Source organism: Fusarium fujikuroi, chromosome FFUJ_chr01 (genome assembly GCF_900079805.1).
Source record: "Fusarium fujikuroi IMI 58289 draft genome, chromosome FFUJ_chr01".
Lineage (NCBI taxonomy): Eukaryota > Fungi > Ascomycota > Sordariomycetes > Hypocreales > Nectriaceae > Fusarium > Fusarium fujikuroi.
The window spans coordinates 3,629,180-3,651,676 of record NC_036622.1 but is presented as its reverse complement, the minus strand read 5'-3'; the positions used below and the strand labels follow the sequence as shown (position 1 = coordinate 3,651,676).

General features: G+C 50.1%; 9 protein-coding genes; 4 read left to right on the top strand and 5 right to left on the bottom strand.

The window, feature by feature from the left end:
* Positions 1–1,073: 1,073 nt before the first annotated feature.
* Positions 1,074–2,059, top strand: FFUJ_00974 (uncharacterized protein; the record flags this gene model as incomplete). XM_023569097.1 has 3 exons in its annotated part: positions 1,074–1,121; positions 1,218–1,817; positions 1,880–2,059. 3 exons carry the CDS (start codon positions 1,074–1,076, stop codon positions 2,057–2,059), a joined length of 828 nt encoding a protein of 275 aa, XP_023424555.1.
* Positions 2,060–2,378: 319 nt separating this feature from the next.
* On the top strand, positions 2,379–3,395 carry FFUJ_00975 (uncharacterized protein; the record flags this gene model as incomplete). XM_023569086.1 has 4 exons in its annotated part: positions 2,379–2,732; positions 2,796–2,806; positions 2,855–2,940; positions 2,998–3,395. 4 exons carry the CDS (start codon positions 2,379–2,381, stop codon positions 3,393–3,395), a joined length of 849 nt encoding a protein of 282 aa, XP_023425508.1.
* Positions 3,396–3,468: 73 nt separating this feature from the next.
* On the bottom strand, positions 3,469–3,864 carry FFUJ_00976 (related to LSM6-Sm-like (Lsm) protein; the record flags this gene model as incomplete). XM_023569074.1 has 3 exons in its annotated part: positions 3,469–3,494; positions 3,545–3,658; positions 3,753–3,864. 3 exons carry the CDS (start codon positions 3,862–3,864, stop codon positions 3,469–3,471), a joined length of 252 nt encoding a protein of 83 aa, XP_023424554.1.
* Positions 3,865–4,366: 502 nt separating this feature from the next.
* FFUJ_00977 (uncharacterized protein) lies at positions 4,367–5,875 on the top strand (the record flags this gene model as incomplete). XM_023569063.1 has 2 exons in its annotated part: positions 4,367–4,746; positions 4,795–5,875. The coding sequence occupies 2 exons, from the start codon at positions 4,367–4,369 to the stop codon at positions 5,873–5,875; spliced, it is 1,461 nt and encodes a 486-aa protein (XP_023424553.1).
* Positions 5,876–6,391: 516 nt separating this feature from the next.
* Positions 6,392–8,269, bottom strand: FFUJ_00978 (related to NAD-dependent histone deacetylases; the record flags this gene model as incomplete). The annotated part of the gene is made up of 1 exon (XM_023569052.1): positions 6,392–8,269. One exon carries the CDS (start codon positions 8,267–8,269, stop codon positions 6,392–6,394), a length of 1,878 nt encoding a protein of 625 aa, XP_023424552.1.
* A 2,559-nt stretch (positions 8,270–10,828) lies between these two features.
* Positions 10,829–12,514, bottom strand: FFUJ_00979 (related to mitochondrial rhomboid protease; the record flags this gene model as incomplete). The annotated part of the gene is made up of 1 exon (XM_023569041.1): positions 10,829–12,514. The coding sequence occupies one exon, from the start codon at positions 12,512–12,514 to the stop codon at positions 10,829–10,831; it is 1,686 nt and encodes a 561-aa protein (XP_023424551.1).
* A 328-nt stretch (positions 12,515–12,842) lies between these two features.
* On the top strand, positions 12,843–13,448 carry FFUJ_00980 (uncharacterized protein; the record flags this gene model as incomplete). Its single annotated transcript, XM_023569030.1, has 1 exon — positions 12,843–13,448. One exon carries the CDS (start codon positions 12,843–12,845, stop codon positions 13,446–13,448), a length of 606 nt encoding a protein of 201 aa, XP_023424550.1.
* A 650-nt stretch (positions 13,449–14,098) lies between these two features.
* FFUJ_00981 (uncharacterized protein) lies at positions 14,099–15,325 on the bottom strand (the record flags this gene model as incomplete). The annotated part of the gene is made up of 1 exon (XM_023569019.1): positions 14,099–15,325. One exon carries the CDS (start codon positions 15,323–15,325, stop codon positions 14,099–14,101), a length of 1,227 nt encoding a protein of 408 aa, XP_023424549.1.
* A 4,204-nt stretch (positions 15,326–19,529) lies between these two features.
* On the bottom strand, positions 19,530–20,732 carry FFUJ_00982 (uncharacterized protein; the record flags this gene model as incomplete). The annotated part of the gene is made up of 1 exon (XM_023569008.1): positions 19,530–20,732. The coding sequence occupies one exon, from the start codon at positions 20,730–20,732 to the stop codon at positions 19,530–19,532; it is 1,203 nt and encodes a 400-aa protein (XP_023424548.1).
* Between the last annotated feature and the right edge of the window lie 1,765 nt (positions 20,733–22,497).

Here is a 22,497-nt window from a genome sequence, read left to right as displayed (position 1 = left end):
TGTTTTGGAATTCTCTTCCAAGTCCTAGACTTTCTTGCTTCCTGGGGTTTACCTACTTATTTATTTATCATGAAGTAACTCCTAAAGACTCAACTAAGCACTCACGAAGTCATATATGGGATAAAGTTTGAACATGATAATAGACTAACCTCAAAGTGCCTACCTTACCTTATACTGCTTCAGAAGACATGTCTCTCCCCTCACGTTTTCCCGTGTAACACGGTAACTTATGTCAAGTTGGCTGGAATCTGTTGCTACCCGAAACATGTTTCAATGTTCTGAAGACCAGACCAGACTGGGGTGACGCTTACCAGCATATAGACGACGGTTAATGGACTGTTTTAGTAGTTTGTCTACTGCGGATTTCCTTCTGATTGAACATCCGATACTATGTCCTTGGCTCATCATCCCATGGATACCAAACAACATGGACAAACGGCCTTGATATCTTGCAATCGGTTACACATTTATTCTCTCTTATCTAGGTAATCTGTCCAGCTCGGCCTGACCATGTGTATTCAAGAAAGGCTTCGACGCCTCATGCAGGCTCGCTAGCCCACCTGATATTGATTGATGTCTTTCTTGAGTAGGGCATGTTCTCTAGACCTCAGGAAAAGTCCTTTTCAACACGCATATTCTGTTCCATTTCGTTTAGTTACCTAGTAATAGTTAAGGTGTTTACCGAACGGCACGGGCGGGAGCTGCTGGTTCATTCCCCGGGTGACACTGGCCACTGCCTATCCGCACCTGCCTACGGATGTCAGTGAATATTGGTAACTTCCAAACGATTCATCGCACTTGCACTCCCAACAGCCTCAATCAGCAATGACACGTGCTAATCTGGCTATGGCACTCACGAGGCTCGTTTAGAGCTTGTCTTTCTTGTTGCTTCCTCGCCCGAATCCGTTACCACGCATCACCCCATTCACTCTCATTTTTGGAACCTGGATTGCCATGTTACAATTGGAGCCTTTCAAACATCCAAGTCGTCCGAATGTTTTTGTAAAGTTGAAGCATATTCTGTACTCTCTTTCCTTGGAGCTCTGTTAGTCTTCATAGTATCAAGTCTCATCATGACGGCCTTCTTTGTCGACTGGGATCTCTGGCAAGAGATGACTTTCGTACGTACATCTACCTATCCATGGATAATTTGACTTTATAGTCTTCTTCAGGGACACCTGCAAAGTATCGTTTCAAAGACTAACTGTAAGTCGTAGGTTCTTGGGTGCTGCATCGTTCTTGTTTTCGCCATGGGGCTTGTGAAACTATGGTGGTCTAACCGAGCCATACGCCGTCTTGAGATTATCGACGAGGAGAAGCGCGCACGAATCTCCCTCATGTCGCGTTGCGGTATCGAAAACATGCGACCTCCCGAGATTCCCTTCGGTGTTCGTGCTATCCTGAGCGGCGTCGAGGTGGAGGGTATCTGGATCTCAAGGCCCAATTCGCCTGGGCCATGCCAGCTCACACCAGTAGCAACTCAAGTTGGTCGCCGCATTAGAATATCCAAAGGAAAGGGGAAAATGATAGACATAGGCTCATCAGAATGTCTATCAGACACACTCGACTCCGAAACTTCGCCAAGTTACCCAACATCTACAAAGACAAAGACATCTCAGCAAGATGGCATTGCTTCAATAGAGGGCATCCAGTGCCAACAAGAACATGTCAGCTCAGCTAGTTCAATGACGAAAACTCAAGTTGACTCGATTGTCCGACGGAATTCACAGATAAACTGCAACCGCACCGGTTCTAGATCACCTAGCAGTTGCAACGATGACTTCATTACGCCAGAACAAACACCACCGGGATCTACCGTAAGCCAGACAGAAGCTTTCGAGAAGGGGAAAGGACACTCGGTATCAGACACCATCTTCAGTATAGAGCATCTAAATGCCTTGCCACACGTGAGAAAGCCATCGACGGGAAGCATGGCAATGCCAAGCGGGCACCCCAGAGTCCTCAGGTCAGAGAAAAGGCGACTAATATCGGAATCGTCAAGCAGTTAGCAAATCATCACGAATTCTTGCAAGTGCCCAATTGCTTTGATTGTCATTGAGGTGCTATCCAGTTGCATTAAATCTGTCGGGGCTCCGCCGTAAATCCGTCGGCTCGTTCCCGCGGGATCTAGGGTCTTGGAACGACATCGGTAGCCAGATCTAGTGCCATCACATCATTGAACTCTGGAGAACCAGTGCCCCAAGATCTAAAAGCGCGGGGGAGATCATTGGGTAATTGTATAAAAGACTTCCAAAATATCTCCGGCACCTATTGATTCCTTTACTCCCTTAGAATTAGCTTCTTGTCTCATTGAAGATACTTGAATACCAACGACACATTGTCCAGACACCTCGAGCTGTTCAAGAGTAACACCAAAAATGGCATCTCAGACTATTCATGATATTGCAACGAAAGGCTTTGATGACGCTCAGTCTTATGACGCACACCGGCCCTCTTACCCCCCTGCTGCTGTCGCCAGTCTTCTGGGGCGTCTCGGTCTCGAGGGTCAATCTGGACACCATATCCTAGACCTGGCAGCTGGCACTGGCAAGTTCACCGAGCTTCTGTCTGCCAGGCCGGAAGGGTACAAAATTATTGCCGTAGAGCCGCTGGACTCGATGAGAAACACTCTTGTTGCCAAGAAACTCTCCAGAGTGGACGTTCGGGCAGGTACGGCAGCTGAAATGAAGGACGTGGGAGACGGATGGGCAGACGGCTGCATTGTGGCTCAGGTAAGCTAGATGCCTTGTCTGGAGAGAGCACTAGTCAGCTAGAAATCAGACTGACATTTGAAGGCATTTCACTGGTGAGTCGCTCCTCAAAGGACTAACAAGAGGCCCTAACCAGGTCCAAGGTTTGCCAGAGAGGAGTCCCTTGAGGAGATACATCGGGTGCTCAAACCTGGGGCCAAACTGGGGTTGATCTGGAATGCCGAAGAATGTAATTACATCCCAGTTGCCTTTCGACGCTTCCGGAGTGACTGATAACAGACCCAAGATAATCGCCCCGAGAGCTGGCCAGCCTCTACAAAGTGGGAGCAGGAGCTCAGCGAGCTCAACTTCAACGAAAAGGCGGACAACGAGCCTCGGTTCCGACACTTGCTGTGGACGAAAGTCTTCGAACGTCAAGCCGAGGCAGAGAAGCCATTCTTTTCCACGCCCATCGAGACCGAAAAAATCACATGGTCGATTTGGCTGACCCCTGATGCTTTGTGGGATAGATTCGATACACTTAGCTGGAACAAGCTTCGGCAAGGGGAGGAGCGTCGACTGTTTAGAGAGAAGTTCGACAAGATCATCAAGGAGGGCGATGCCACGTTCAATGAGAGCGGTGAGGTTGAGCTTCATGGGTGCACTTTCTTTGTCTGGACGTCACGTTTGGGTGGCCCAGAGTGAAGAGGATGTAGAGATTAGTTTCATCATAAATCTACATGTAGAGACTGAGCCGTCTTTCATTGTTCAGGACCCATCATGAGTCTGCCGAAATATACATGACTTTCAGCGTCGATTAGCAATATTTCTGCCCATAACAAAGCGACACTCACCATTGTTTCCTCTCACAAAAGCGTCACCGTATTCCCTACGCTTCTGGCCATTGACATACTCGGCTGTCTTTTCCAGGGCAATGTTCATGTAGCCATCCACAGATTGAAGCTCGCCTATGAGTATTAGCTCCATCCTATCTGCTGTATCGTCGCACATGAGGCGCTCAGCTGCATCGTCAAATCGATGAGTGAAGAGGTAAAGACTCACCCTTGTAGACAACGCCAGAGTTGAGCTTAACAGTAACAGGGTTGCCGATGATGTCACTGAGGAAGCTTGAAGGGTCTTTTCCCTCACCCTGAGAGATAGCGCCGTTCTCCATTGTGAAGACTTGGGGTGGTGTTTGGAGGTTGGCGGTTTGAGAGGTTCAGGGTGTCGTTGGTGGTTTATGATAATAGATCTTGGATAGAGCTTGTGGAGTTGTCTGGGTCTAGCCTGAAAGATTGATGCCTTGTCGTGGCTGTTAAGGCTGGAGTCTTTTCGCACTGTGGGGCATCACACCTGCTGTGAAGCCGCCTAACGTCCCGTTACAGCGGCACGTAGCGGGGGTATTTTTAGCGGGCCAGGTCTCTATTTCTTGCCCAGGCAACCTCCATCCCACCACCTCCAGGCGCATAAAGTGTAAAGTGCGATTCGAGCCTTTCAAAGAAGGACCCGTCCAACCTCCAGCTTCATTGTTCTTGATTGCTTTTAGACCCAACCGATTGTTCTGTATCGCTTTGTGCGCGCGCCTGTCGCTTTACTACTCTACAAAACTGAGTGAACAACCGACGCTTTGTTATCATCACAACTTAGTGCAAGCTAATCGAAGGCTCTTGGCCAATATGAAGAAACTCCCCTTTAAGCCCACCGCGCTGCGCAGGGCAGCGCCAAAACCAAAACCGACACAATCCGAGGATTCCAAGGACAGTGACGACGATGGCCTCTCTCTGTTCCGCCGTTCAAAGGAGATGGCGCCTATCATGGCAGCTGAACAGCAAAGGCGTTGGAAGAGACATAGAGAAGCTGAGCAGGAAGCTGAGCGCAAACGACTTGAGGCCATTGGGGAGAAGCGACCGCGAGAAGACTCCCCAGATAGCGATGGGCCCACCAACAAGGACTCTGGCCCCGAGGTCAGCGACGGTCTACCTTCCTTGCCTGAACGGGTAGAGGGGACTCCTGTTACCGATCAGCCGCTGACACACGACGGAGCTGATCGCACCAGGTATGCTTGCTAACCAGATCGCCTAACATCGTGTTCTGATTCGTTTAGTGAACTTGTCACTCCTCCTCCCTCAAAACGATCAAGGCTTGACTCAAGCTCGGCCCAGAAGCCTATACTTAGTTCGCAACTCGACATAGACGAAGACCCTTTCCCAGACGCATCGCCAACTCGAAGATTGGGGCCGATTCATAATCCCCCTACTCCAAGTCGAAACCTGAAGACAGAAGGTTTCAAACCACAGGCCAAACCAAAGACAGATCCCATAACGATTGACTCGGATTCGGAATCCGATTCAGGACCTCCCAAGCCCAAGACCGACCTATCATCGAAGCCGGGAAGTAGCAGTATCGAACTTGCGGAGCGGACCTCTAAGCCTTCTAAGGAACCAAGCCCACCACCAGTGGAGGAGGATGAGTTTGCAGAGTACATTCGCAAAGCCGAAGAGAAACGCGCCCGCCAACAGGCCCTTCAGGCTAACAAGTCTGAGGAGCAGTCAAAGGACGCCTTTAACATTTTTATTACCAGCACGATTCCTCATACTGTACCCCTGCAAGTGAGGTTTTCATTTAACAAACCTCTTCGCATAGTTCGAGATGCGTGGGTCAATCACCAAATAAGGAAGGGTGTTTCCATACAAGCAGACGATGTGACTCTCACCTGGAACAGCAAGAAAGTATACAACACTTCCACCCTGGTTGGCCTGGGCATTCGCCCAATCGGCAATGGGCGTGCTGTGAGCGACGGTCAAGGGTCCGCGGGCTTCAGAGAGAACATGTCTTCGATAAACGTGCAAGCCTGGAATCCGGAACTCTTCCAGAAGATGGAGCAGGAGCAGGAACTCCAGCGGAAGCGTGACGCTGGTGAAATTTCTGGTGAGGAAGAGGAGAAGCCGGCCGAGAGAATCAGGTTCGTGATCATGCTCAAAGGACGGGATGTTGAACCGCTAGCTTGCAAGATTCTCCCCGAGACAACTGTGGAAACGCTCATCTCCTACTTCCGCCAACAGCGTAATGTTGGTTCAGATAAGCAGGTATCTCTTTGGTGGGATGGTGAGCGGCTCGAGGAGCACGTGGAGATGCAGGATGCCGAGATCGAGGCCCAAGACACAATCGAAGTGCATGTTGATTAAAGCGAGCTCAGTCGTAGCGCGATTTCTTGGCATGACAGGTGGAAGCGGACGACGGCGCTGAAGGATATGACATGATACCCAGGGAAACCCCTCTTGAGAATTAGCTCTGATGATTTTACCATGCAATTCACGTTACTCATTCATTGCTCATTTGTTACACTTCGATAATCAGATTAATATTCGAATCTGGCGCATCTCTTGCCGCCTCTATGTAATTGACCTTGGCTGTCCAGCTGCAAGGCTCTTCCCTATAACGCCTCTATTCAACCAAGACGAACCGGGCACCCGCTGCCTCGGTTTTAACAAAACCCTGGTCCCAAATAATGCAAATCTGCCCTTGGATAGTAGTATACATCATTCGCTGCCTGTGTTGTTGGTCCCAGCGACCGCAGCTTGATTTCTAGTATCTGGTATCAGCCAACCCCATACTCCATGAATGCTAAAGAATACAGATAATAACATGGGCTATCTGCAGGTTTCCTGTTCCCTCTAAGAACTGTCGCGCTGATTCTGCTCTTAATCGATCAGATGTCGGGTGTTGTTAGGGTACGATCGTGGAGAAATGGTACCATTCATTTTTGTGGTTCGAGTTGAAGGATAACCAGCTCCCCGTTGGCGGACCTTCTCGTCCAGATCCTTAGTGTCAGTCAACATCTCTTTATGCGGTGAAGTCGTGGGACGTTGAGAGGGCAAAGGGTGGCGATTTTTCCCTCTGCCAGTTACGTTCCGCTTCGTCTGAGGATCTGACGCAGATCCGCCGGCCTTCTCTTGGCCGATGATATTTTTAGTTGCCTTGAAACTTTTAAGTTGCGCCTCCTTATGTCCACCTGGGGCCTTCCTCTTGCGCCCGTTTTGTTTAGAGGGCCCGCGTTGTTTCGAGAGTTGTGCAGGTTGCTCTGTGGTAACCTTGCCATCGAAAGATATCGTGGTCTGCATCGTCTTCGTCGGGTTTTTGATCGCTAATATCTTCGGGCTTGCATGGGGAGTTGGTATGCCCTGCACCTGCTTGACCTGTTTTGATTTGGCTGCGCATTGGTCTTCAGAATGAGGATACGTGGAGACAGAGTTGACCGGAATTTCAACGGAGAAATTAAGGTGTTTGCGATCCTCTTGGCTCTTGGAGAAGGCTTCCTCAGACACCTCATAATCCTGCCCAAGGGTGATATTCCAGGGGGGGAGTGCTGCAGATCGAGCCACATCATCGCACTTTGACCGTACTACGATGTCCCAACAATTTTTCAGGTCGGCGCCTTTGGGTTCGTCGTCCACATTGATCCAAATGGCAGTACCATTCTTTCGTCCTCGTGTGACCTGGCACATCTCCCTTACTAGTCTGCGAGTTCCAGGAACCTTTAGTGTCGTTCCAACCACCAATACAGCATCAGGGCGGGCCTTCAGATCAGCGCCTGAAACATTCCCGATGGCATCCTCGTCTGGGTTGTACTCATTATAGAGCACAAATCGTGGTCGTAGTCTGCCGATGCCATGGCTTCGCTTACCAGCATGTGTGGTCCGAACTTCGTCGAGAGTTTTACATGTTGGACAAAGTGGAGCCTCTGGGCCGTCAAAAACCTCGCCGTCGAATTCCCGGATATTGTTGCATTTGGTGCAGACCATTTTCTGGAGACCGCCGTGCAGCTGGATTGTAACAGGCCAGGGGCCTTTGGGGTTAAGAGGAACCTCCGTGGCCAGAGGCTTTAGTTGAGTATCAAGACAGTCGATGTTTTGCGAATAGAGGCGTAATAAGCGACCTTCTTGAGCCAGGGATGCTAATAGTTCGTGAAATGGTGTAGGTTTTGCGGCTTTCGTCATTGTGGCCATTTCTCTAACCATTGCATGAAAAGACTGGGTTGTGGAATCGTGTTTGTAAACTGAAGCATCGAATAGATGTTTACCAGAGCCCTTGAGGTTATGCTGAGTTTTGACGGTCGCAAATAAGCCGGTGGATGAGCGGAAGTCTGGAATTCCTGCTGAAACTGAAATTCCTGCACCAGCAATGACAACAATCTTCTTTTTCTTGCGCAATGTGTCAATGAGTCTTTTCAACTGGCCACGATCTTCGGCAGTGAGTTCATCTTCGGGCTTCATCAGATCTAGGTACTCGGTAGTACGTTCTTTCGGGGGAGATATACGACGCTTTTTGGCTGGCGGGGGACCTGAAGTGGAATCATCGAGTGGTTTGGCGACAATTTCATCTTCAGATGGAAGGTCACACGTCTTGTCTGGAGAGTGCGGGCCCGATGCAGTCGTTGATGGAGACGGATAGCGCTTCGTGGGGTCGGGCATGTCAGGTGACGAAGGCAATGATGGTGTTCTGGAGAGGCTGGAGAGTGGCGACGAGAGCGTTGAGTTTTCTCCGTCAGGGACGAAGGATAGAGGGCTCGAGGGACTCATTTTGCTCCTCTTGGAGTGTGTATCGTGCGAGGAGCACCTCCAGATGAAGGGTGGAGTTTTCCGGGAGGAACGGCGGGAAAGGCGTGTGCTTGCTCCAATTCTACCTCATCGCGCAAAAGATAGAAAAGAGAAGTAGCCGGTTGCTTGTCTTTGCCCGTAGTCGAGTCAGGATGAAAGAGCGCAGGGAAGATGCAGATGTAAGTCCAATGGAAGCAGTCGATACTTAGTTTCTAATTAAGAAAAGAAACGTAGCTGGTTCGGGTGTAAAGAGCCAAAGCGAGAGAAAATGCTCAATGCTGAGTGTGATTTGAGTACCTAGGTTTGAGTTGAAGGAGGCAAAACAGAACAAGGCAAATCAAAGCCTAAACCGGGGGAAATGACGGAAGAGTTGTAGTTGCAGAATGCACCTCAGACCCAGAAGGCGGGTTTCGGGGGGGAAGGGAGTACCGCCTTAGCGTGTAGCAGCGTCTGCAATGCCCTTGTCTCTTAGTTTCTGCTACAGATGCAGGAGGAGCAACACGACACTGAGTACTGCACCTACTCCCGTCCTGTTTCTACATTATGCCAGGGCCCCTCGAGTCTTGACTAGCGCTTAAGCCACAGCCACCACTAATATCAGAAGTGTGTAGGTGAAAAGTGCGCACCCGCACAGCCAGATTGGATGACGGACGGAGCGTGGCAGGTGATCCTGGTTTTTGATCAAGAGAAACTTTGGAGAAGCCGGCCGGCCTTTATTAACCAATCAAGGTGGGTCAAGGATATAGGAACTTGTGGTGTGTTCGAGGTTGCTTTGTTGATGTTTACTCAACTGAACAGTCAAGAGCAACTATTTATGTATGTATGTATGTATGTTCATGGGTTTGAAGAGCGGTGACATCAGCTCAGGCTGTGATCTTATGCTCGGCCCTGTCTTGTCTGTGGCAATGCCATTCAACGCTTACCCTTGAAAGTGCCAGCTGGTGTGTGGGTCGTGATAGGCTGGAGTATTCTGCAGGCACACGCAACCTGCATGAAAGGCTGCGTGTGAGAGCCAATGGATAATTGCCGAGAAACGATGCTAAGGTAGTTTAGACCTCAAGAGTTCCGGGTTTCTACGGTCAGGAAACATTTCCAAATACTGAGGTATTATCTGTATTCATTGAGTCTGCCAGACTCAGGCCACACACCAAAACATGTCACCACCCCTATCCTGAGATTGCCCTTACCGAGGGGCTGGTATGATGATTCACTTTATTAGCTTATTTTGGACTGCATGTAGTGAGTGTGGGAGCGAAATAATGCCCAATAAGCAGCTCCAACTCGCCATTGGGTCAGGCAATCTTTTTCTTTTTCTAGCTGGCATTGCTTCTCTGTGCTTATTATACACGTACCTCTTTAACTCGTACGCGAGTTTAATTGTTTCGGTTTTAGAGTGATTTCCGAAATCGGCTAAAGCGTTTCTCTGTATGCATGTAATTTACGCCACTGTCTGCCACTCATGTCGAAATCGACCGCCCATGTGCAATTCCGACTATTTGTTACGCAAATAGAGACTTTCTGACGAAGCTGTCTCAATCGCTGTATTCACTAATGTCTCTCACTGTATATGTATGTATGATTTACTTCTATGTGTTTCTCCATTATAACGTCTCGAATGAGTTCTTGGGGTTTTCGGTCATGGTATGGTGCTGTCCAACGAAATACACTGAACACTCTCAGTGTAAGCCAGTCACAAGCGCGTCGGTATCTCGTACCTCGTAATCCACTTATAAAGAGGAAATTCTTTTAGCCCTAAGCTGGGCTTGAAAGAGTGTATGATGAATTGTTTCGATATGGTTGTCATCAGGTAACCCAGTTTGCCGAAATCGCGTGTAGCTGACCAAATGAAGGGCCTCATGCATCCAATGCAAGCAACTAAAGCAAACAGTAAATGCATATGTTGTAGGGCATTGGTACTTCCAACGCACACCAATCAAATGACAACGGGAGATGCCAAAACAAACTGATTGTAGGCCCCTTTGGGGCGCAAGAAGATATCAGACTTTAATATAGGATGTCGAAATAAAACTTAGCAAAACGTAGCCCAAACTCAGCAAACACATCCCAAGCTTGTGCTAATTTACCTACGTCTTTTTGTCATTTAGGATCAAGTTCCTGGGGTTTCCCGCCCCCCTAGGACCCCCAAAGTTGGGCAGCGTTACCTAAATCCTTTTTGTGAGTTAGGATTGAGGTCCTAAGCTCCATCGTCTCCCCTCCACAATTCAATCCTTTGTCGGTTGCTAGAGGGACCGTCCACTTGGGCCCTGAGCCATGAACCCCACTAACCTCCACAAGTGGGGATGGCACGTTTCCGTGCAGAAGTATGTACTAGGCGCGATAAGCGCCGTATCCTTGCTTTAACTTGGCGCGTATAAATCGACGACCTCGGTACGGAGTACCTAAGGAAGATATAGATCTTATATCACGAAGTGACACGACACGGCATTCCACATCAATGCCAAATCTTATAAGCAGAGATTTGGTTCAGTGTCAAATAAGCAAAAACAATATAGTACATTAAAACGTACAACTCATCTCGTCTTAGTTAGATCCCTCAACCGACTCATCAGGTCGAGGCAATCGTGCAGCTCGGACGGGAGTACCAGCCACATCGATCGTCCTTTTCTCCCGCTCACTCCTTGTTCGGTTAATCAGCTCCATGCCGAAAATACCGCTCAAAATACCGCTCAAATGCGATGCGATGTCAATCTTCAACTTGACCGTCTTACCAAAGGCAGCAAGTTGAGGAACGCATATGAGCGCCAGGAAAATGATACCCGGCACACCGTCTTGGGGTAGTCCAAAGAATCTGTAGCCATCCAGACGATGCTCCCAGAAGTATGCGGCGCAAACACCCAGCGTTGCTGCTGAGGCGCCCAGAGTTGTAACGCCTAGCATGCCTCGCATAGCATATGTAGCCACACTGCCCACAAAGCCGATCGCACCGCAGCCCACATAGAGGGTAAGTAAATTGGCTCGGCCAATATCCTCATGTAGTGCGGATCCAACAAGAAAGAGGGGAACCATGTTCATGAGCAGGTGGCTAAAATACTGGTGAGAGAAGGGCGCAGTGAACATGGAAACTGGCTTGACAGCACCGACAGCGATGATCATGTAGCGGTTGAGTAACCTCCACAGAGGAGGGGCCTTCCATGCTGCCCAGACAAGCACATTGACAGCAACAATAGCCCCCAGCGTCGCATGAGCAGTAGAGATATCGGGAAAGACACGGTACCGGGGAGCAGGCTCTTCATAAACAGTGCTTACAGCAGCTAGGAAGCCAATGACGAGAGCAACGAGAGTAGCGGAGGGAAGAACCCGCTCCCAGGTCTTGAGTTCTACAGGAGCTTCTAGATCAGACTGTGCCTTCTTATAGTACTCAGCAATCTTGGGGTTAGCGATCTGTCTCTCTGCTTTGTGGTCGAGATTAGCCAGAGTGCCAGAGTTTACCTCCCCTTTCGCCTCAGCTGCCTTTCGTGCTTCTGCCTCGAGGGCTTCCTTCGCCTTCCGCTTAGCGACATTCTGAGCTCGGAGTTCGTCAAGTTTACTGTGGCCATAGACGGGATCTGGTTTATAAACTGGAGCGGATGGCTCTGCGGGTTCGGGTTCGGCCTCGTCCTTGTTCTTCTTGGAAGCTTGCTTCGGCTTCTTAGCTGCTTCCTTCTCCGCCTCAAGCTGTGCAAGCTCATCCTCAGCTCGGAGGCCCGCGTTCAGCACTTCATCAACCTTGACTGACTTTCGTAGGTACTCGAGACCCTTGGTAATCTGACCCTTGGTATATGAAGATGTATGGACCGAAAAGGCTGGATCGTCGAGAGTGCCAGCAACCCGACGTCCGTGGAGGATTCGCAGCAATTGATTTGCTCGTTTCGGATTGATGCCCCTTCCGAACGCTTTCACAACCTCTTCATCAGTTAGGTCCTTGCTTCTGAATTGAAGGCCGACCTGGTCTCGGTAGTCTTTCGGCAAGTCCTCATAGTTTCGGATCGTCTTATCGAAGAATATCGTTCGTCGGGTCTCGTATGAGTTATTGTTGTTCCTAAAAATGGTACTTCGACAACTGGAGGACGACGGTAGAAGGCCGCTTCGATTCCTTGACGCGCGGCTTGAAATCCATCGGGTTGGCGCAAACGGCTGGGCCGCAGAAGCTGATGCCTTTGATACTGCTCGTTGGAGAGCAGACCTCAGCAGGACCCTCGAGGAATTGGGGCAGGCGAATAGACTCATCGTGGATGAATGATTGAATGCGCAAGATGCGCCCTAGAGAGCCACTGGCTCGAATAAAACCACAGCAGCCACGGCGAGGGGAATAGTCGATGGATTGATGGTGTCTCTTAGCGCATGAATTAATCTTGGACGCATGAGGCCGATAATTTTGGTCACAGCATGTCAAGGATCATCAACTTTGAAGTACGTACCGCCACTACGCAGCACGTTTAGCAGCCTGGACCCCACCATTACATTCAACTGCCCCGCGGTCTTCTCCAAGCTCCCTATTACACATCATACCCATCCCCAACTGCACCTCTTCACGCGGCTCTCGTCATATTTGATCATGTCTTCCACGTCCACATCCGCCGACACCACGCCAATCGCCCCCGCACGGTTCGCCGCCGCCCTCAAGGACCTCTCGGTGGGCATGTTACACCTCAAAGTCCTTGAAATCCGCAATTCGATCGCCCATCTACAGTACTCCAACGACCAGCTCAAGCCATTTGCAGAGGGCACAGAGACCACACCGTCTGGTGAATCCTCGGGACCCGACCAGGACTGCATCGATGCTATTCGCGAGAACGAGCAAGTCATTGATCGCATGGCTGAGCGCATAGCTCTGATCCGTGCAGAGGTGGAAGAGCGTGGACTCAGCTGGACGGAATTCCAGAACCGAGATGAGACAACTAGTAAGAACGATGAAGACGCGGCTGCTGTCAATGGAGATACTCAAGCTAGTACTTCGGCATCTGACACCGAGAATCGACACAATGCATGGAACGATGGGACTTTTCAAACGGGAACAATTCGAAACGGCGAGGTACAGGTCGATCGTCAGGCCGGTCGACCAGAGGGTGGAAGTTTGAGTGACGAGCAGCTTCGCAGGGCACTAGAGGAGCGAATGCGAGACCTAGGTACAGACGATGATGAAGGGGGCATGCACCTTTGAGATTGGAAGGCGAGAGAAGCGTGAGGGAAAAACTACAGACAGCATAGCCGGCGTTTGAGAGATGGAAGGAATGACGCCATGATACCCGATGCCTAAAACACCGATGTGCATAATCGTTCAACCATACAGAATAGTCAAGATCGGTTCGGCCTTCACTAGGTCACAGTTCACAGACAAGGGAGGACAGGGGGGGTTTAAACCAATTTTGCTATTTTTCGATCTCAGCTGGTGTCTTGCTGAGGCCTTCTGCTTTTAAGGCTGCATAGTGAAGCCGCAGTGTTGTTTATAACGTCATTCGACAGTTTGAAAGCACACATCGCCGGCCTTTTGGTGCTTCGAAAACCAAGACAAAGAAAAGATGAATCATGTAACCTGCTCCAACGCCCAAGTGCTATGCCGCCCAATGCTAAAACAAAACCGGTCCCATATAAATGCTTATAAAACGATAGAAACATGAGCTGAAACAATGTACTGGAGAAGACGGTGGAGATAACGATGCTAAAAGAGATCAAGACATGTGAGACAGGGAAGAGACAAGACCGCAATGAGTTATGTGGCAGGGTGAAACGATCTTGAAGAAGTAATGAGGACGTGGGGGTTGCCGTATCTTATGCGCTGTGGCTCGAGCGTTTGTTTCACGCGAATCCGACTCAGTCAGTGTCATCACCAACAGGGGAGGCAGCACCTGAAAGCCTCTTGGATCGAGTGGACTTTTGTCGCTTGGATCGCTTTGAGGACATTCGGGTGGCAGTCGCGGACCTTGTGCTCATGATGGTCTCAAGCTTTGGTCGCTGCGCGGCATGTCCCGCACTCGAGGGTGTTCGGCGGGTTCCCAGGTGCATGGCACTTTGCGAGAAGGGAATGGGCGTGTCGGAATCTGAGTCATCAGAAGAATCGTATCCTGGCGGTGCGGCAATTGGTCGCAGGCGTGTCTTTCGCTTGGCAAAGCCACTGTCGAGCGAGTCGTCTGATGTGTCGAATGAAAGGCTTCGAGTTCGGTGGACAGAGAGAGACTGGCTAGTGCGGTTGAGGAAGAGGGATTCGATGAGTTCGGTTTCGGTAGGGTTGCTATTTTCCTTCTTCAGCTTCTCCATGACAAGCTTCTCGTGAACAAGTCGGCCAAGCTGCATATCGTCCCCAACCAATGTCCTGCCGCTCGATTTGCTCCCTGAACTTCCAGCCCGGCTAACAGGCACCTTGCCTTCCATGACCTTGGCTGGCGGCGGAGGCTGCAGCATCCATTGGTGGGCATTTCGCGAAGGAATCTTGCTGCTGACGACGGGAGGGTGGTACTCGTTGACGGGAGGATTCTTCGGAAAGTAAAAGTCGTGCCGTTGCTGTTCTGTTACCTCCTTCTCGAGTCCGAGTGTAGACTCGATTAATCGACCGGCAGAATCTCGTGCCTTTGATATGGCGTCCTTGAACTTTTGGCCGCCCCATTGACCCCATAGCTCCTCGTCCTCTCGCTGATATCCATGTCGCCGGTTCCAATCGTCGGAGAGGTTGTCGTCTTCCGCAATGACGGAATTGCTAGCGCCGAAGTTGATGCGGCTCCCTCCTTGATGTGTCTGCTCAGATACGCTGAATGCACTGCTCTCTCCACCCTGACTTGTGAGGCCACGCTGACTAGAATTCTTGCTGGTAGATTTCTTTTGTGGTAAAGATGGTCCCATGTTAATCTCCTCTTGCCAATAGGGGTTTGTGCTAAACGGTGAGGGATGTTGGTATACATCCGGTTGCTCGCCCACTACCTTGGCCTTCTCCTCGCGCTCCCTCCGAGACTGCTCGCGAACCTTTTGTCGATGTCGAACTTGGGCGCATGGTGTGCAGGCAAGAATATAGAAGACAGCGGATTGAATTGCGACGGGAAGAGACATGTTGGTGGTCGTCGCTTTGTATACAGTGTACCAGGCATAAGAGTCGCTTCGCTCAGCCGGCTTTCAATTGGGATGATGCGTGTGAAACGACGAGCACGATTATGTGAAGAGAACAATGGACAGAGGAAGACAATTGCTACACCAAAAGACACGGAGACATAAAGCAAGGGAGCGGAGAGAAAGGGGTCCAGCCCAAGAATGAGCAGATTGATAGTCGAAACTGAAGAGGATGCCGATGCCGAAGGGTGGACAGCTGAATTGAGAAGAAAAACGAGTAGGGCTGAAAGCAAGAATTGATGAGGGTGAGGACTGCGGTGTAAATGAGACTGGACTGAACTTGACGAGATGGTGGTCGTTCTTTTTTGGGGCGAAAGAGGCGCTGGGCCTGTACTGACTAGGCCAACGCCAGCAGTGGCCAGAACGGTGCGCAAAGGGGAATAGAGCGCAACGTAGCGCAACACAATGGCCAAATGGCAAAGAATGTAGGTATGTAAAAGTAGAAACACTTCGTCCTTGCTTGAAGGTGGCCGTAAAGCTGAAACCGAAGGGGCCGGTCGTTGGAGGTTAAGTTCGTAAGAGGCGTTCCTGAGCGACCGGAGACGTTGGCTGTTTGGGGCTTATTGCTCTGGTGCTCTGCCGATCCCAGTGAGCGAGAGACAGACGGAAACTTGGCTAACGAGTCCCCCCTTGGAAAGGACCCCTTTGGTCCTAAAAGTTGAAGGACAGGAATGTGAGAGAACGAGAATGAGAACGCAATTCTGTCAACCAGAAACAAGTGACAGCTAACGTTGGGCCTGGGGCTCGTTCCCTTTCCCTTTCCCTTTCCCTTTGTCTCTCTGCTTTAGGGGAGTGATCGACCAACCACCAAGGGTATCGTGGGTGATAAAGGGGCGCGAGACGACGTTTCACAGAGAGCTGCGGCGGGCACTAGACACTGTAGATAAAACGGGGTGGTCACTGGGTTTTTGTCTAGGTAGTTAGGGGTTTGCACAGGGCACACAATGGGCAGGGCAGAGATGATGGTGCGGGTTAGTAAAGAGGCTGAGATGGAAAACGGAATGGGTCGACCGTATAACGAGATAACGAGATATGAACGACCAGAGAGTACGGAGTAAGATACGGTCTGAGGGAGCCAGAGCTAGGAAGGAAGATTCCCAATCTCATATATTTGTGGGTATCGCAGGGTTTATGACGACTGCTGCTGTCGTGTCGCGGCCCGTCAGGTCAGGTCCATACGGGATCGGATAATGAGTAGGTTGGTGGGAGGATAGGACAAGAGACGAGGGTTCTTTTTAGGGTGGTGGCGGCGGTGATGATGGGCTAAAGAGGTGCTATAGTAACCACCTCAAGTCCTAGACCGACTACATACAAACGAGGTACGATAATACGGACGGATACAGCTTCGACGACAGCTGGAAATGGCGCAGGCTGGTCGTATGCAGATGGATAGATGAGGTAGGTATCCGTAGGCAGCCTGGATTAGCTGCAGAAGGCCACAGCTGCAGCACGCTACAGTTCTTTGCGGTAAAGGTCAAGGATTTGGTCGACGATAATGGGGGGGCAGGCTGGTAATTAAAGATCCAGGGGAAATGGAAGGCAGTTGTATTGGCCGAGTCAACCGAGCCACGACGACAGCATACTACCTATATCTATTACCTATACAACTCAACTAGCATCAGAAGAACATTGTCATCATGAACAATAAGCCCAGCGCATTGAACGGGGTAAAGCCATTTACCGTGTTGAATTTTCAGTTGTTTCTGTTTCTATCTGTGTCAAGAAGACGAAGGGGGAAAAAAAGAGGCACACCCATCTCATCAAATACCACATGGATCACCAACGAACGTGCAGGGGGGGCAAAGACACAAGGGACCTCCAAGGCTCCAACATGTGCTCAAGTCCACCAATGATCCAGGTACCAAGAGTCGAGGTCTAGGAGGTCTACCTGTCCTCCACTGCTAATCCCCCGCTTGGTCGGAGCTGGGTGGGGTGCCATGGGCATGGGCATGGATGGATCGAGCGAGCGGGTGCAGCGGCCTGGACCATCTGAGACTTCTTCAGTGCAGGGGGTTGGGCTGTTGAAATGATTGGGGAATTCAGAGAGAGGAGTTGTTCTCGGCATCAGCATCTATGGCTTGGACGGGCAATGTCTATCGAGTTGAGGGCCGAATCGTGACACCACGTCCAGCAAACTGAGCAGGATTGCTTTATTGCAAGCCCAATCAATCAATCTCTTGCCGATGCTACCTCTGATGCCATCATTGTCTATCATAATCAGTCTATACATGCCCCAATGTAGCATCCGGTCTCAGACGGGATCTCCCATTTGTTTGTTTGTTTTAGCTGATAACTCGAAGCAATGCACGAAACTCTCGATCGTCAGCCAAGCCACCGTTGCACGATAAAAACAAACTACGCCATGTTCTAACTTTTACGCCGAGCAACGTAGCATACGTACTGTCGTACTGTAGGTTCATAGAGCTCAACTAAATTGAATTCGTGACGTCTTTGCTTCTTGGTCGCGAAACTCACATCAGTCTCGAGGCTAGTTTTCTCTATGACTGGTCCACTCTCAGATAACAACAACTCTCCCACTTGAGACTCGGTTATCCTTGTCAATCCCTACAGTGGTGTACTGCACTAAACTACTAGGTACCTAAACAGCAGATCTACTAATGTATACGACGTCTTAATCACAGTTACAAACTTAGTACCTACCTGGGTAGGTAGTTAGATCATATAACTAAACGAAATGCAATCAATTGCCTTCCTACGTTGCCCCATCCCGCCAAGTAAGGGAACGCCTGATGATTAAAAGGTCTGCCACGTAAATAACTCAAAATGTCCCAAAGTTGCCGGTTCTTCCAGCGTGTTCTCTTGTCTCTCGTCATGCATAGGTTAGTAGCAAGCTTCCTCATCCCGCAACTGCACCTCATGCCCCCGCTTCCCGCTTCCGTCTTCCGGCTCGGCCCCCTCATTCTCTTCCTCTCTCTTCGGCCCAATTCTTGCGTTTTTTTCCCTCTCCACCCGGCTTGGCATCTCCGAACACGATCATTAACAGACCTATCACGACGGGAGTCGATTCACACCCCAATTCTCTCACCACACTGAACCCCATAACATACAGGAATATGCTCGCATACAAGACATACTATCTGCTAACATACATAAGATGCAACGGCCCAGGTCTGGCGTACCCTGTAAGTCGATGCTAGTAACTAAATTAGCCCCTGGTCATTCCAATACACATCCGACAATGCACTATGTACATAGTCTTCAATATGCACGCTGCACGCCGCAACATATGTAATGGCCATGGGCCGCATGAAGCGGTGAACAAAATAGAGCATTCGTAAAATCAGAAAAAAGACATGTTTGTGTTGAAGGCTATCATTCTCGCTGCCATTGGCTAAGGCACCTAAGCTGGACTTGATACTCCGTACAAGCTATCAAATCTAGACTCGTTCCCTTACCTCCAACTTCTCTTGTTCAAGAAGTGCCTTGCATTCCACATTCCTCAAGTCACGAACACTCCATACCTACTAGACATGCTGTGACTTGGGCAAGATTCAACGCATGCATACTAACTCCCTGAACCAGTTTCCCCTACCTCAACTTCCAACAAGGGATACTACCAGAGATCGCGGAGAGTTCAAGGGAACACGTGAACTTGATCCAATCTACTATAGACACCGCCCTCTTCAAATATGTACTTCAGTCGTGGCTAATTATGCTTCATTTTGGCTTCTTATTTGGACCGACAAACTGTCGCAAACAATCGAATCGACTATCAATACACTTCCCAATTTTCTTCCAAATACTGGCCTTGCATTATTCACCAATGCAGTCATTAACCGCGGGCTTTTCTTCTTCCACGGCCAACATGAACTCTTGCTTTTTGTCCATGAATGTGAACTGTGTCCGTCGGCGTTTTCTCTCAATGGCTGCCTTTGGAATGGCCAGCCTCGCCTCGCCTCGTCGAAAATTTGACCATAACCCCTGAACTCCCCAACCGCAAACGCTTGTGCTGTCGCACTCCACCAACGTCTTGGCACGTGTTCGGACGGCAGACTGCCTCTTGATCCAAACTGAGGCAGAAATTCGTTGATGGGAAAAGAAATAGTCAAGTTACAGACAAGTGATAAGGAAAGTGTAATGGCATGCCTCAAAGACACGCAATGCATCCATCTGGGACCTGCTCTTCTTAAACATCCCATTCTTCTTCCTCCTCTTCCTCAGCAGCACCGCCCTTAGTAGTCAATGCCGAGAAAGATCCAAAGGACTGAGAAGGCTGGGAAGTCTTGTTAGGCCCGGTGGGTTGCTTAGGCTGGACGGCGGGGCGGGCCGCAGCCTCGTCGCCAGATCCAGCTGAAGTGGCATTCTTAGCACCCTTCTTGGACTTGGTCTTGACAGTGCTCCAGTCATCATCGTTTTGGAGGAGCTGGATCTGCTCCTCTTCAGAAGGTAGAGACTCCATCCACTTGCGGTCGGTGCTCTTGGGGGCATTCACTGCAGAAGCGGGGGCTTCCTCATATGTGTCAAGCGGCTGATGAAAGCCATTCATCTGGGCAGCCTCGGGGGCCTTGGGAGCTCCCTCCTTCCAAGCGGATGACTTGCTCTGGGCAGCAGTGAACTGGGAGCCGTCCTTGGCAGCACGTCCCTCAGCAATGCGAGCGGCGCGGCGTTGCTTCTCCTCGAGAACCTTTCGCTCCTTCTCGGATTCCTCACGAGCAGCCTTGGCCGCCTCGGCCTTCTTACGGTTCTGGCGCTGCTTCTTGGTCTCAACAGGAGCCTCCGCCTTGGGGGTCTTCTTGTTCTGCTTTTTGGGCTCGGTGTCGGTCAGACGAAGAACTGTTGGGCGAGCGGGAGCGGTCTCGAGCATGTCGGAAACATCGCCTGCGACTGCGACTGCGGGACCGACCTCGGGTGAGGTTACAGGAGACTGGTCATCGTCGCCGTCGGCACCAGTGGTAGATGACGGAGCCGACTCCTTCTCCTCGGCGGCGCTGGCCACCTTGTTGGCGCGGGATTGTTTGACAGACTTCTCTCGCTGTTTACCAGCATCAGATTTGGCAGCAAACTTGGTGCCTTCCTTGGCCTTCGCCAATTGGCGGGCGAATTCGCGATTGTCGACATTGTCGTCTTTGTCCTTCGCACTACTCGTCCAAGCACTGGTCTCTGAATCAGCCTTGGGTTTCTTGGAAGCCTCCTGTGCCTCTGATGCGAAGGCCTCCTGGCGCTGCTTCTTCTTGCGGTCCTCCTTACGAGTCTCCGCCTGCGGGCTCTTGGCCGGTTTGATCTGAGCCCGCGCTTGATTTCCAGCCTTCTGGCCCTGGGATAGCTGGTAGAGAGCGTAGGCAACGGCAAAGAGCAGGGCGTAGCCTGCAGTGGTGTAGAGGTAGCCCATGTTATCCGTCGTGATTGAGTGTTGTAGTTGTAAGGGGTGCAAGGCTGAGCCAAGTTGCCTCGAGATTCGTTTCGAGCTTTGGGACGAAGATCGTGGCTCTATCCCAAGTTCAGCGAAACAGGCGTGGGAATTCGAGCACGCCTATCGGTTAACGACAGTTGGCCTCTTGATCTAACGAACTAGAGCGGGTGGAAGCAACAGCTGTGTACAAAAAGAAGTTGTGGATGAAGCGTGGTTGTGAGGTTGAGCTAGGTAGGGGCAGCTAAGCTGTCGCAATTATAAGGCCAGATTGTCCTAAGCAATGAGCCAGCCAATCGCTGAGCCGTGAGAGCGTCGATAGTCGTGAGTGAAGAGTTAGGGGGGAATAAAAAGACAGGGAAAAGGAAAGGTTGATAATGTGAATAGATGAGGAAAGGGGTGAGAAATGATGGAAGTCGGTTCAGAGGAAGATTGATGAGTCTGGCGCAAATCACACAGAAGGAGAAGACACCAGGTGGCTTGAAGTCAAGTCAACCAGTCGTCTTTGGGCTACCTGAGGCGAGGAAGGGTCGCGGGATTGACTGAATTGGTTCCGACTGCAGGGGAGGTAGAGCAATGTTTGGACAGAAAGCACCCGACGCCAAGGCAGTGGGGGAGCTTGGGGTTTCGGAGTGGGGAGAAAAGGTAGCCCGTCGGCGGATTGTGGTGAGGAGGTACTTTGACTGGAGAGATTTGGTTCGAAACTGATGCAGCCACTGTACTTTTACGGATAGGCTTTCAATAAGTCAGCAACTACCTGTGTTACACGAGATAAACAGGAGGAGATGGATACTTTATATTCTTGGGGGCGTTTGTGATTTATCCGTCAAGTTTTGTTGGGAAAAAGCAGCCGGAGAAGAGACGTCCTTCAGTTGTTGGAAGGAGAATGGACTGGAAGTATTTACATTGAATTCGCTCTTTCCAACCAACTTCCTGCTTTGGCTGGCTGAGGTGGATGAGACGAACACTACCTATTCATTAATATTATAGCGGAGCCGCCCATTACAACTAAAACCAGGGGCATCCAATCCAATGAATGTTGGGCCTGGGATTGGCTCATTACCACTAAGGGCAACTTCGATCCTGAATTTCAGTGAGAGGTTTTATCGCGAGATATGTACTTTGCTAGATGGTAGACAGTGAATTACAGCATGTCATTTTCGTAGTACCTATGCTAGAAATCAAACATCTGCGAAGGTCCTTGTTGAAGTGGATAAACCAGCTTCGAATATACCTAACACATTGTTGGTCACGTATGTATCGTATTCTCTGGGAGACTGCTCTTCAAAGATCGAGGGAAGCATACAGTTCAACAAGGAAAGCGGATTGTTTTGGTTGGTCAGACGTACGTGGCTGGGAGGACAAGTTAATCGTGAGTCACTGATAATTGCTCGGAGGTAGGTACATCGCTATTTCGTTATGTTATCCCTGAAGCCTTTAACCTCTTGCTTTGAACTCATTTGATTGGCTGTCGAGGTGATTTTTTAGGTTGCACATACTTCATGCCATCTGCAACTCAAACTGCACTACCCTGCGTCAGGCTCGGATCTCGCAAGTATTCCAACTCTGACATCCGTGTAAGAACAGCGATTTCGCATACTATCGTGCAAGTGCCACAGGAACCCAATGGGAGTAATGCCCATTCATATCTCTCTCAATTGAACAACCAATAGCTCTTGTGAAAAGCTTATCTCAGCAACTAACATCACACCCCACTTGCCCACCTGCCCAAAATCGAAGGAGGGGA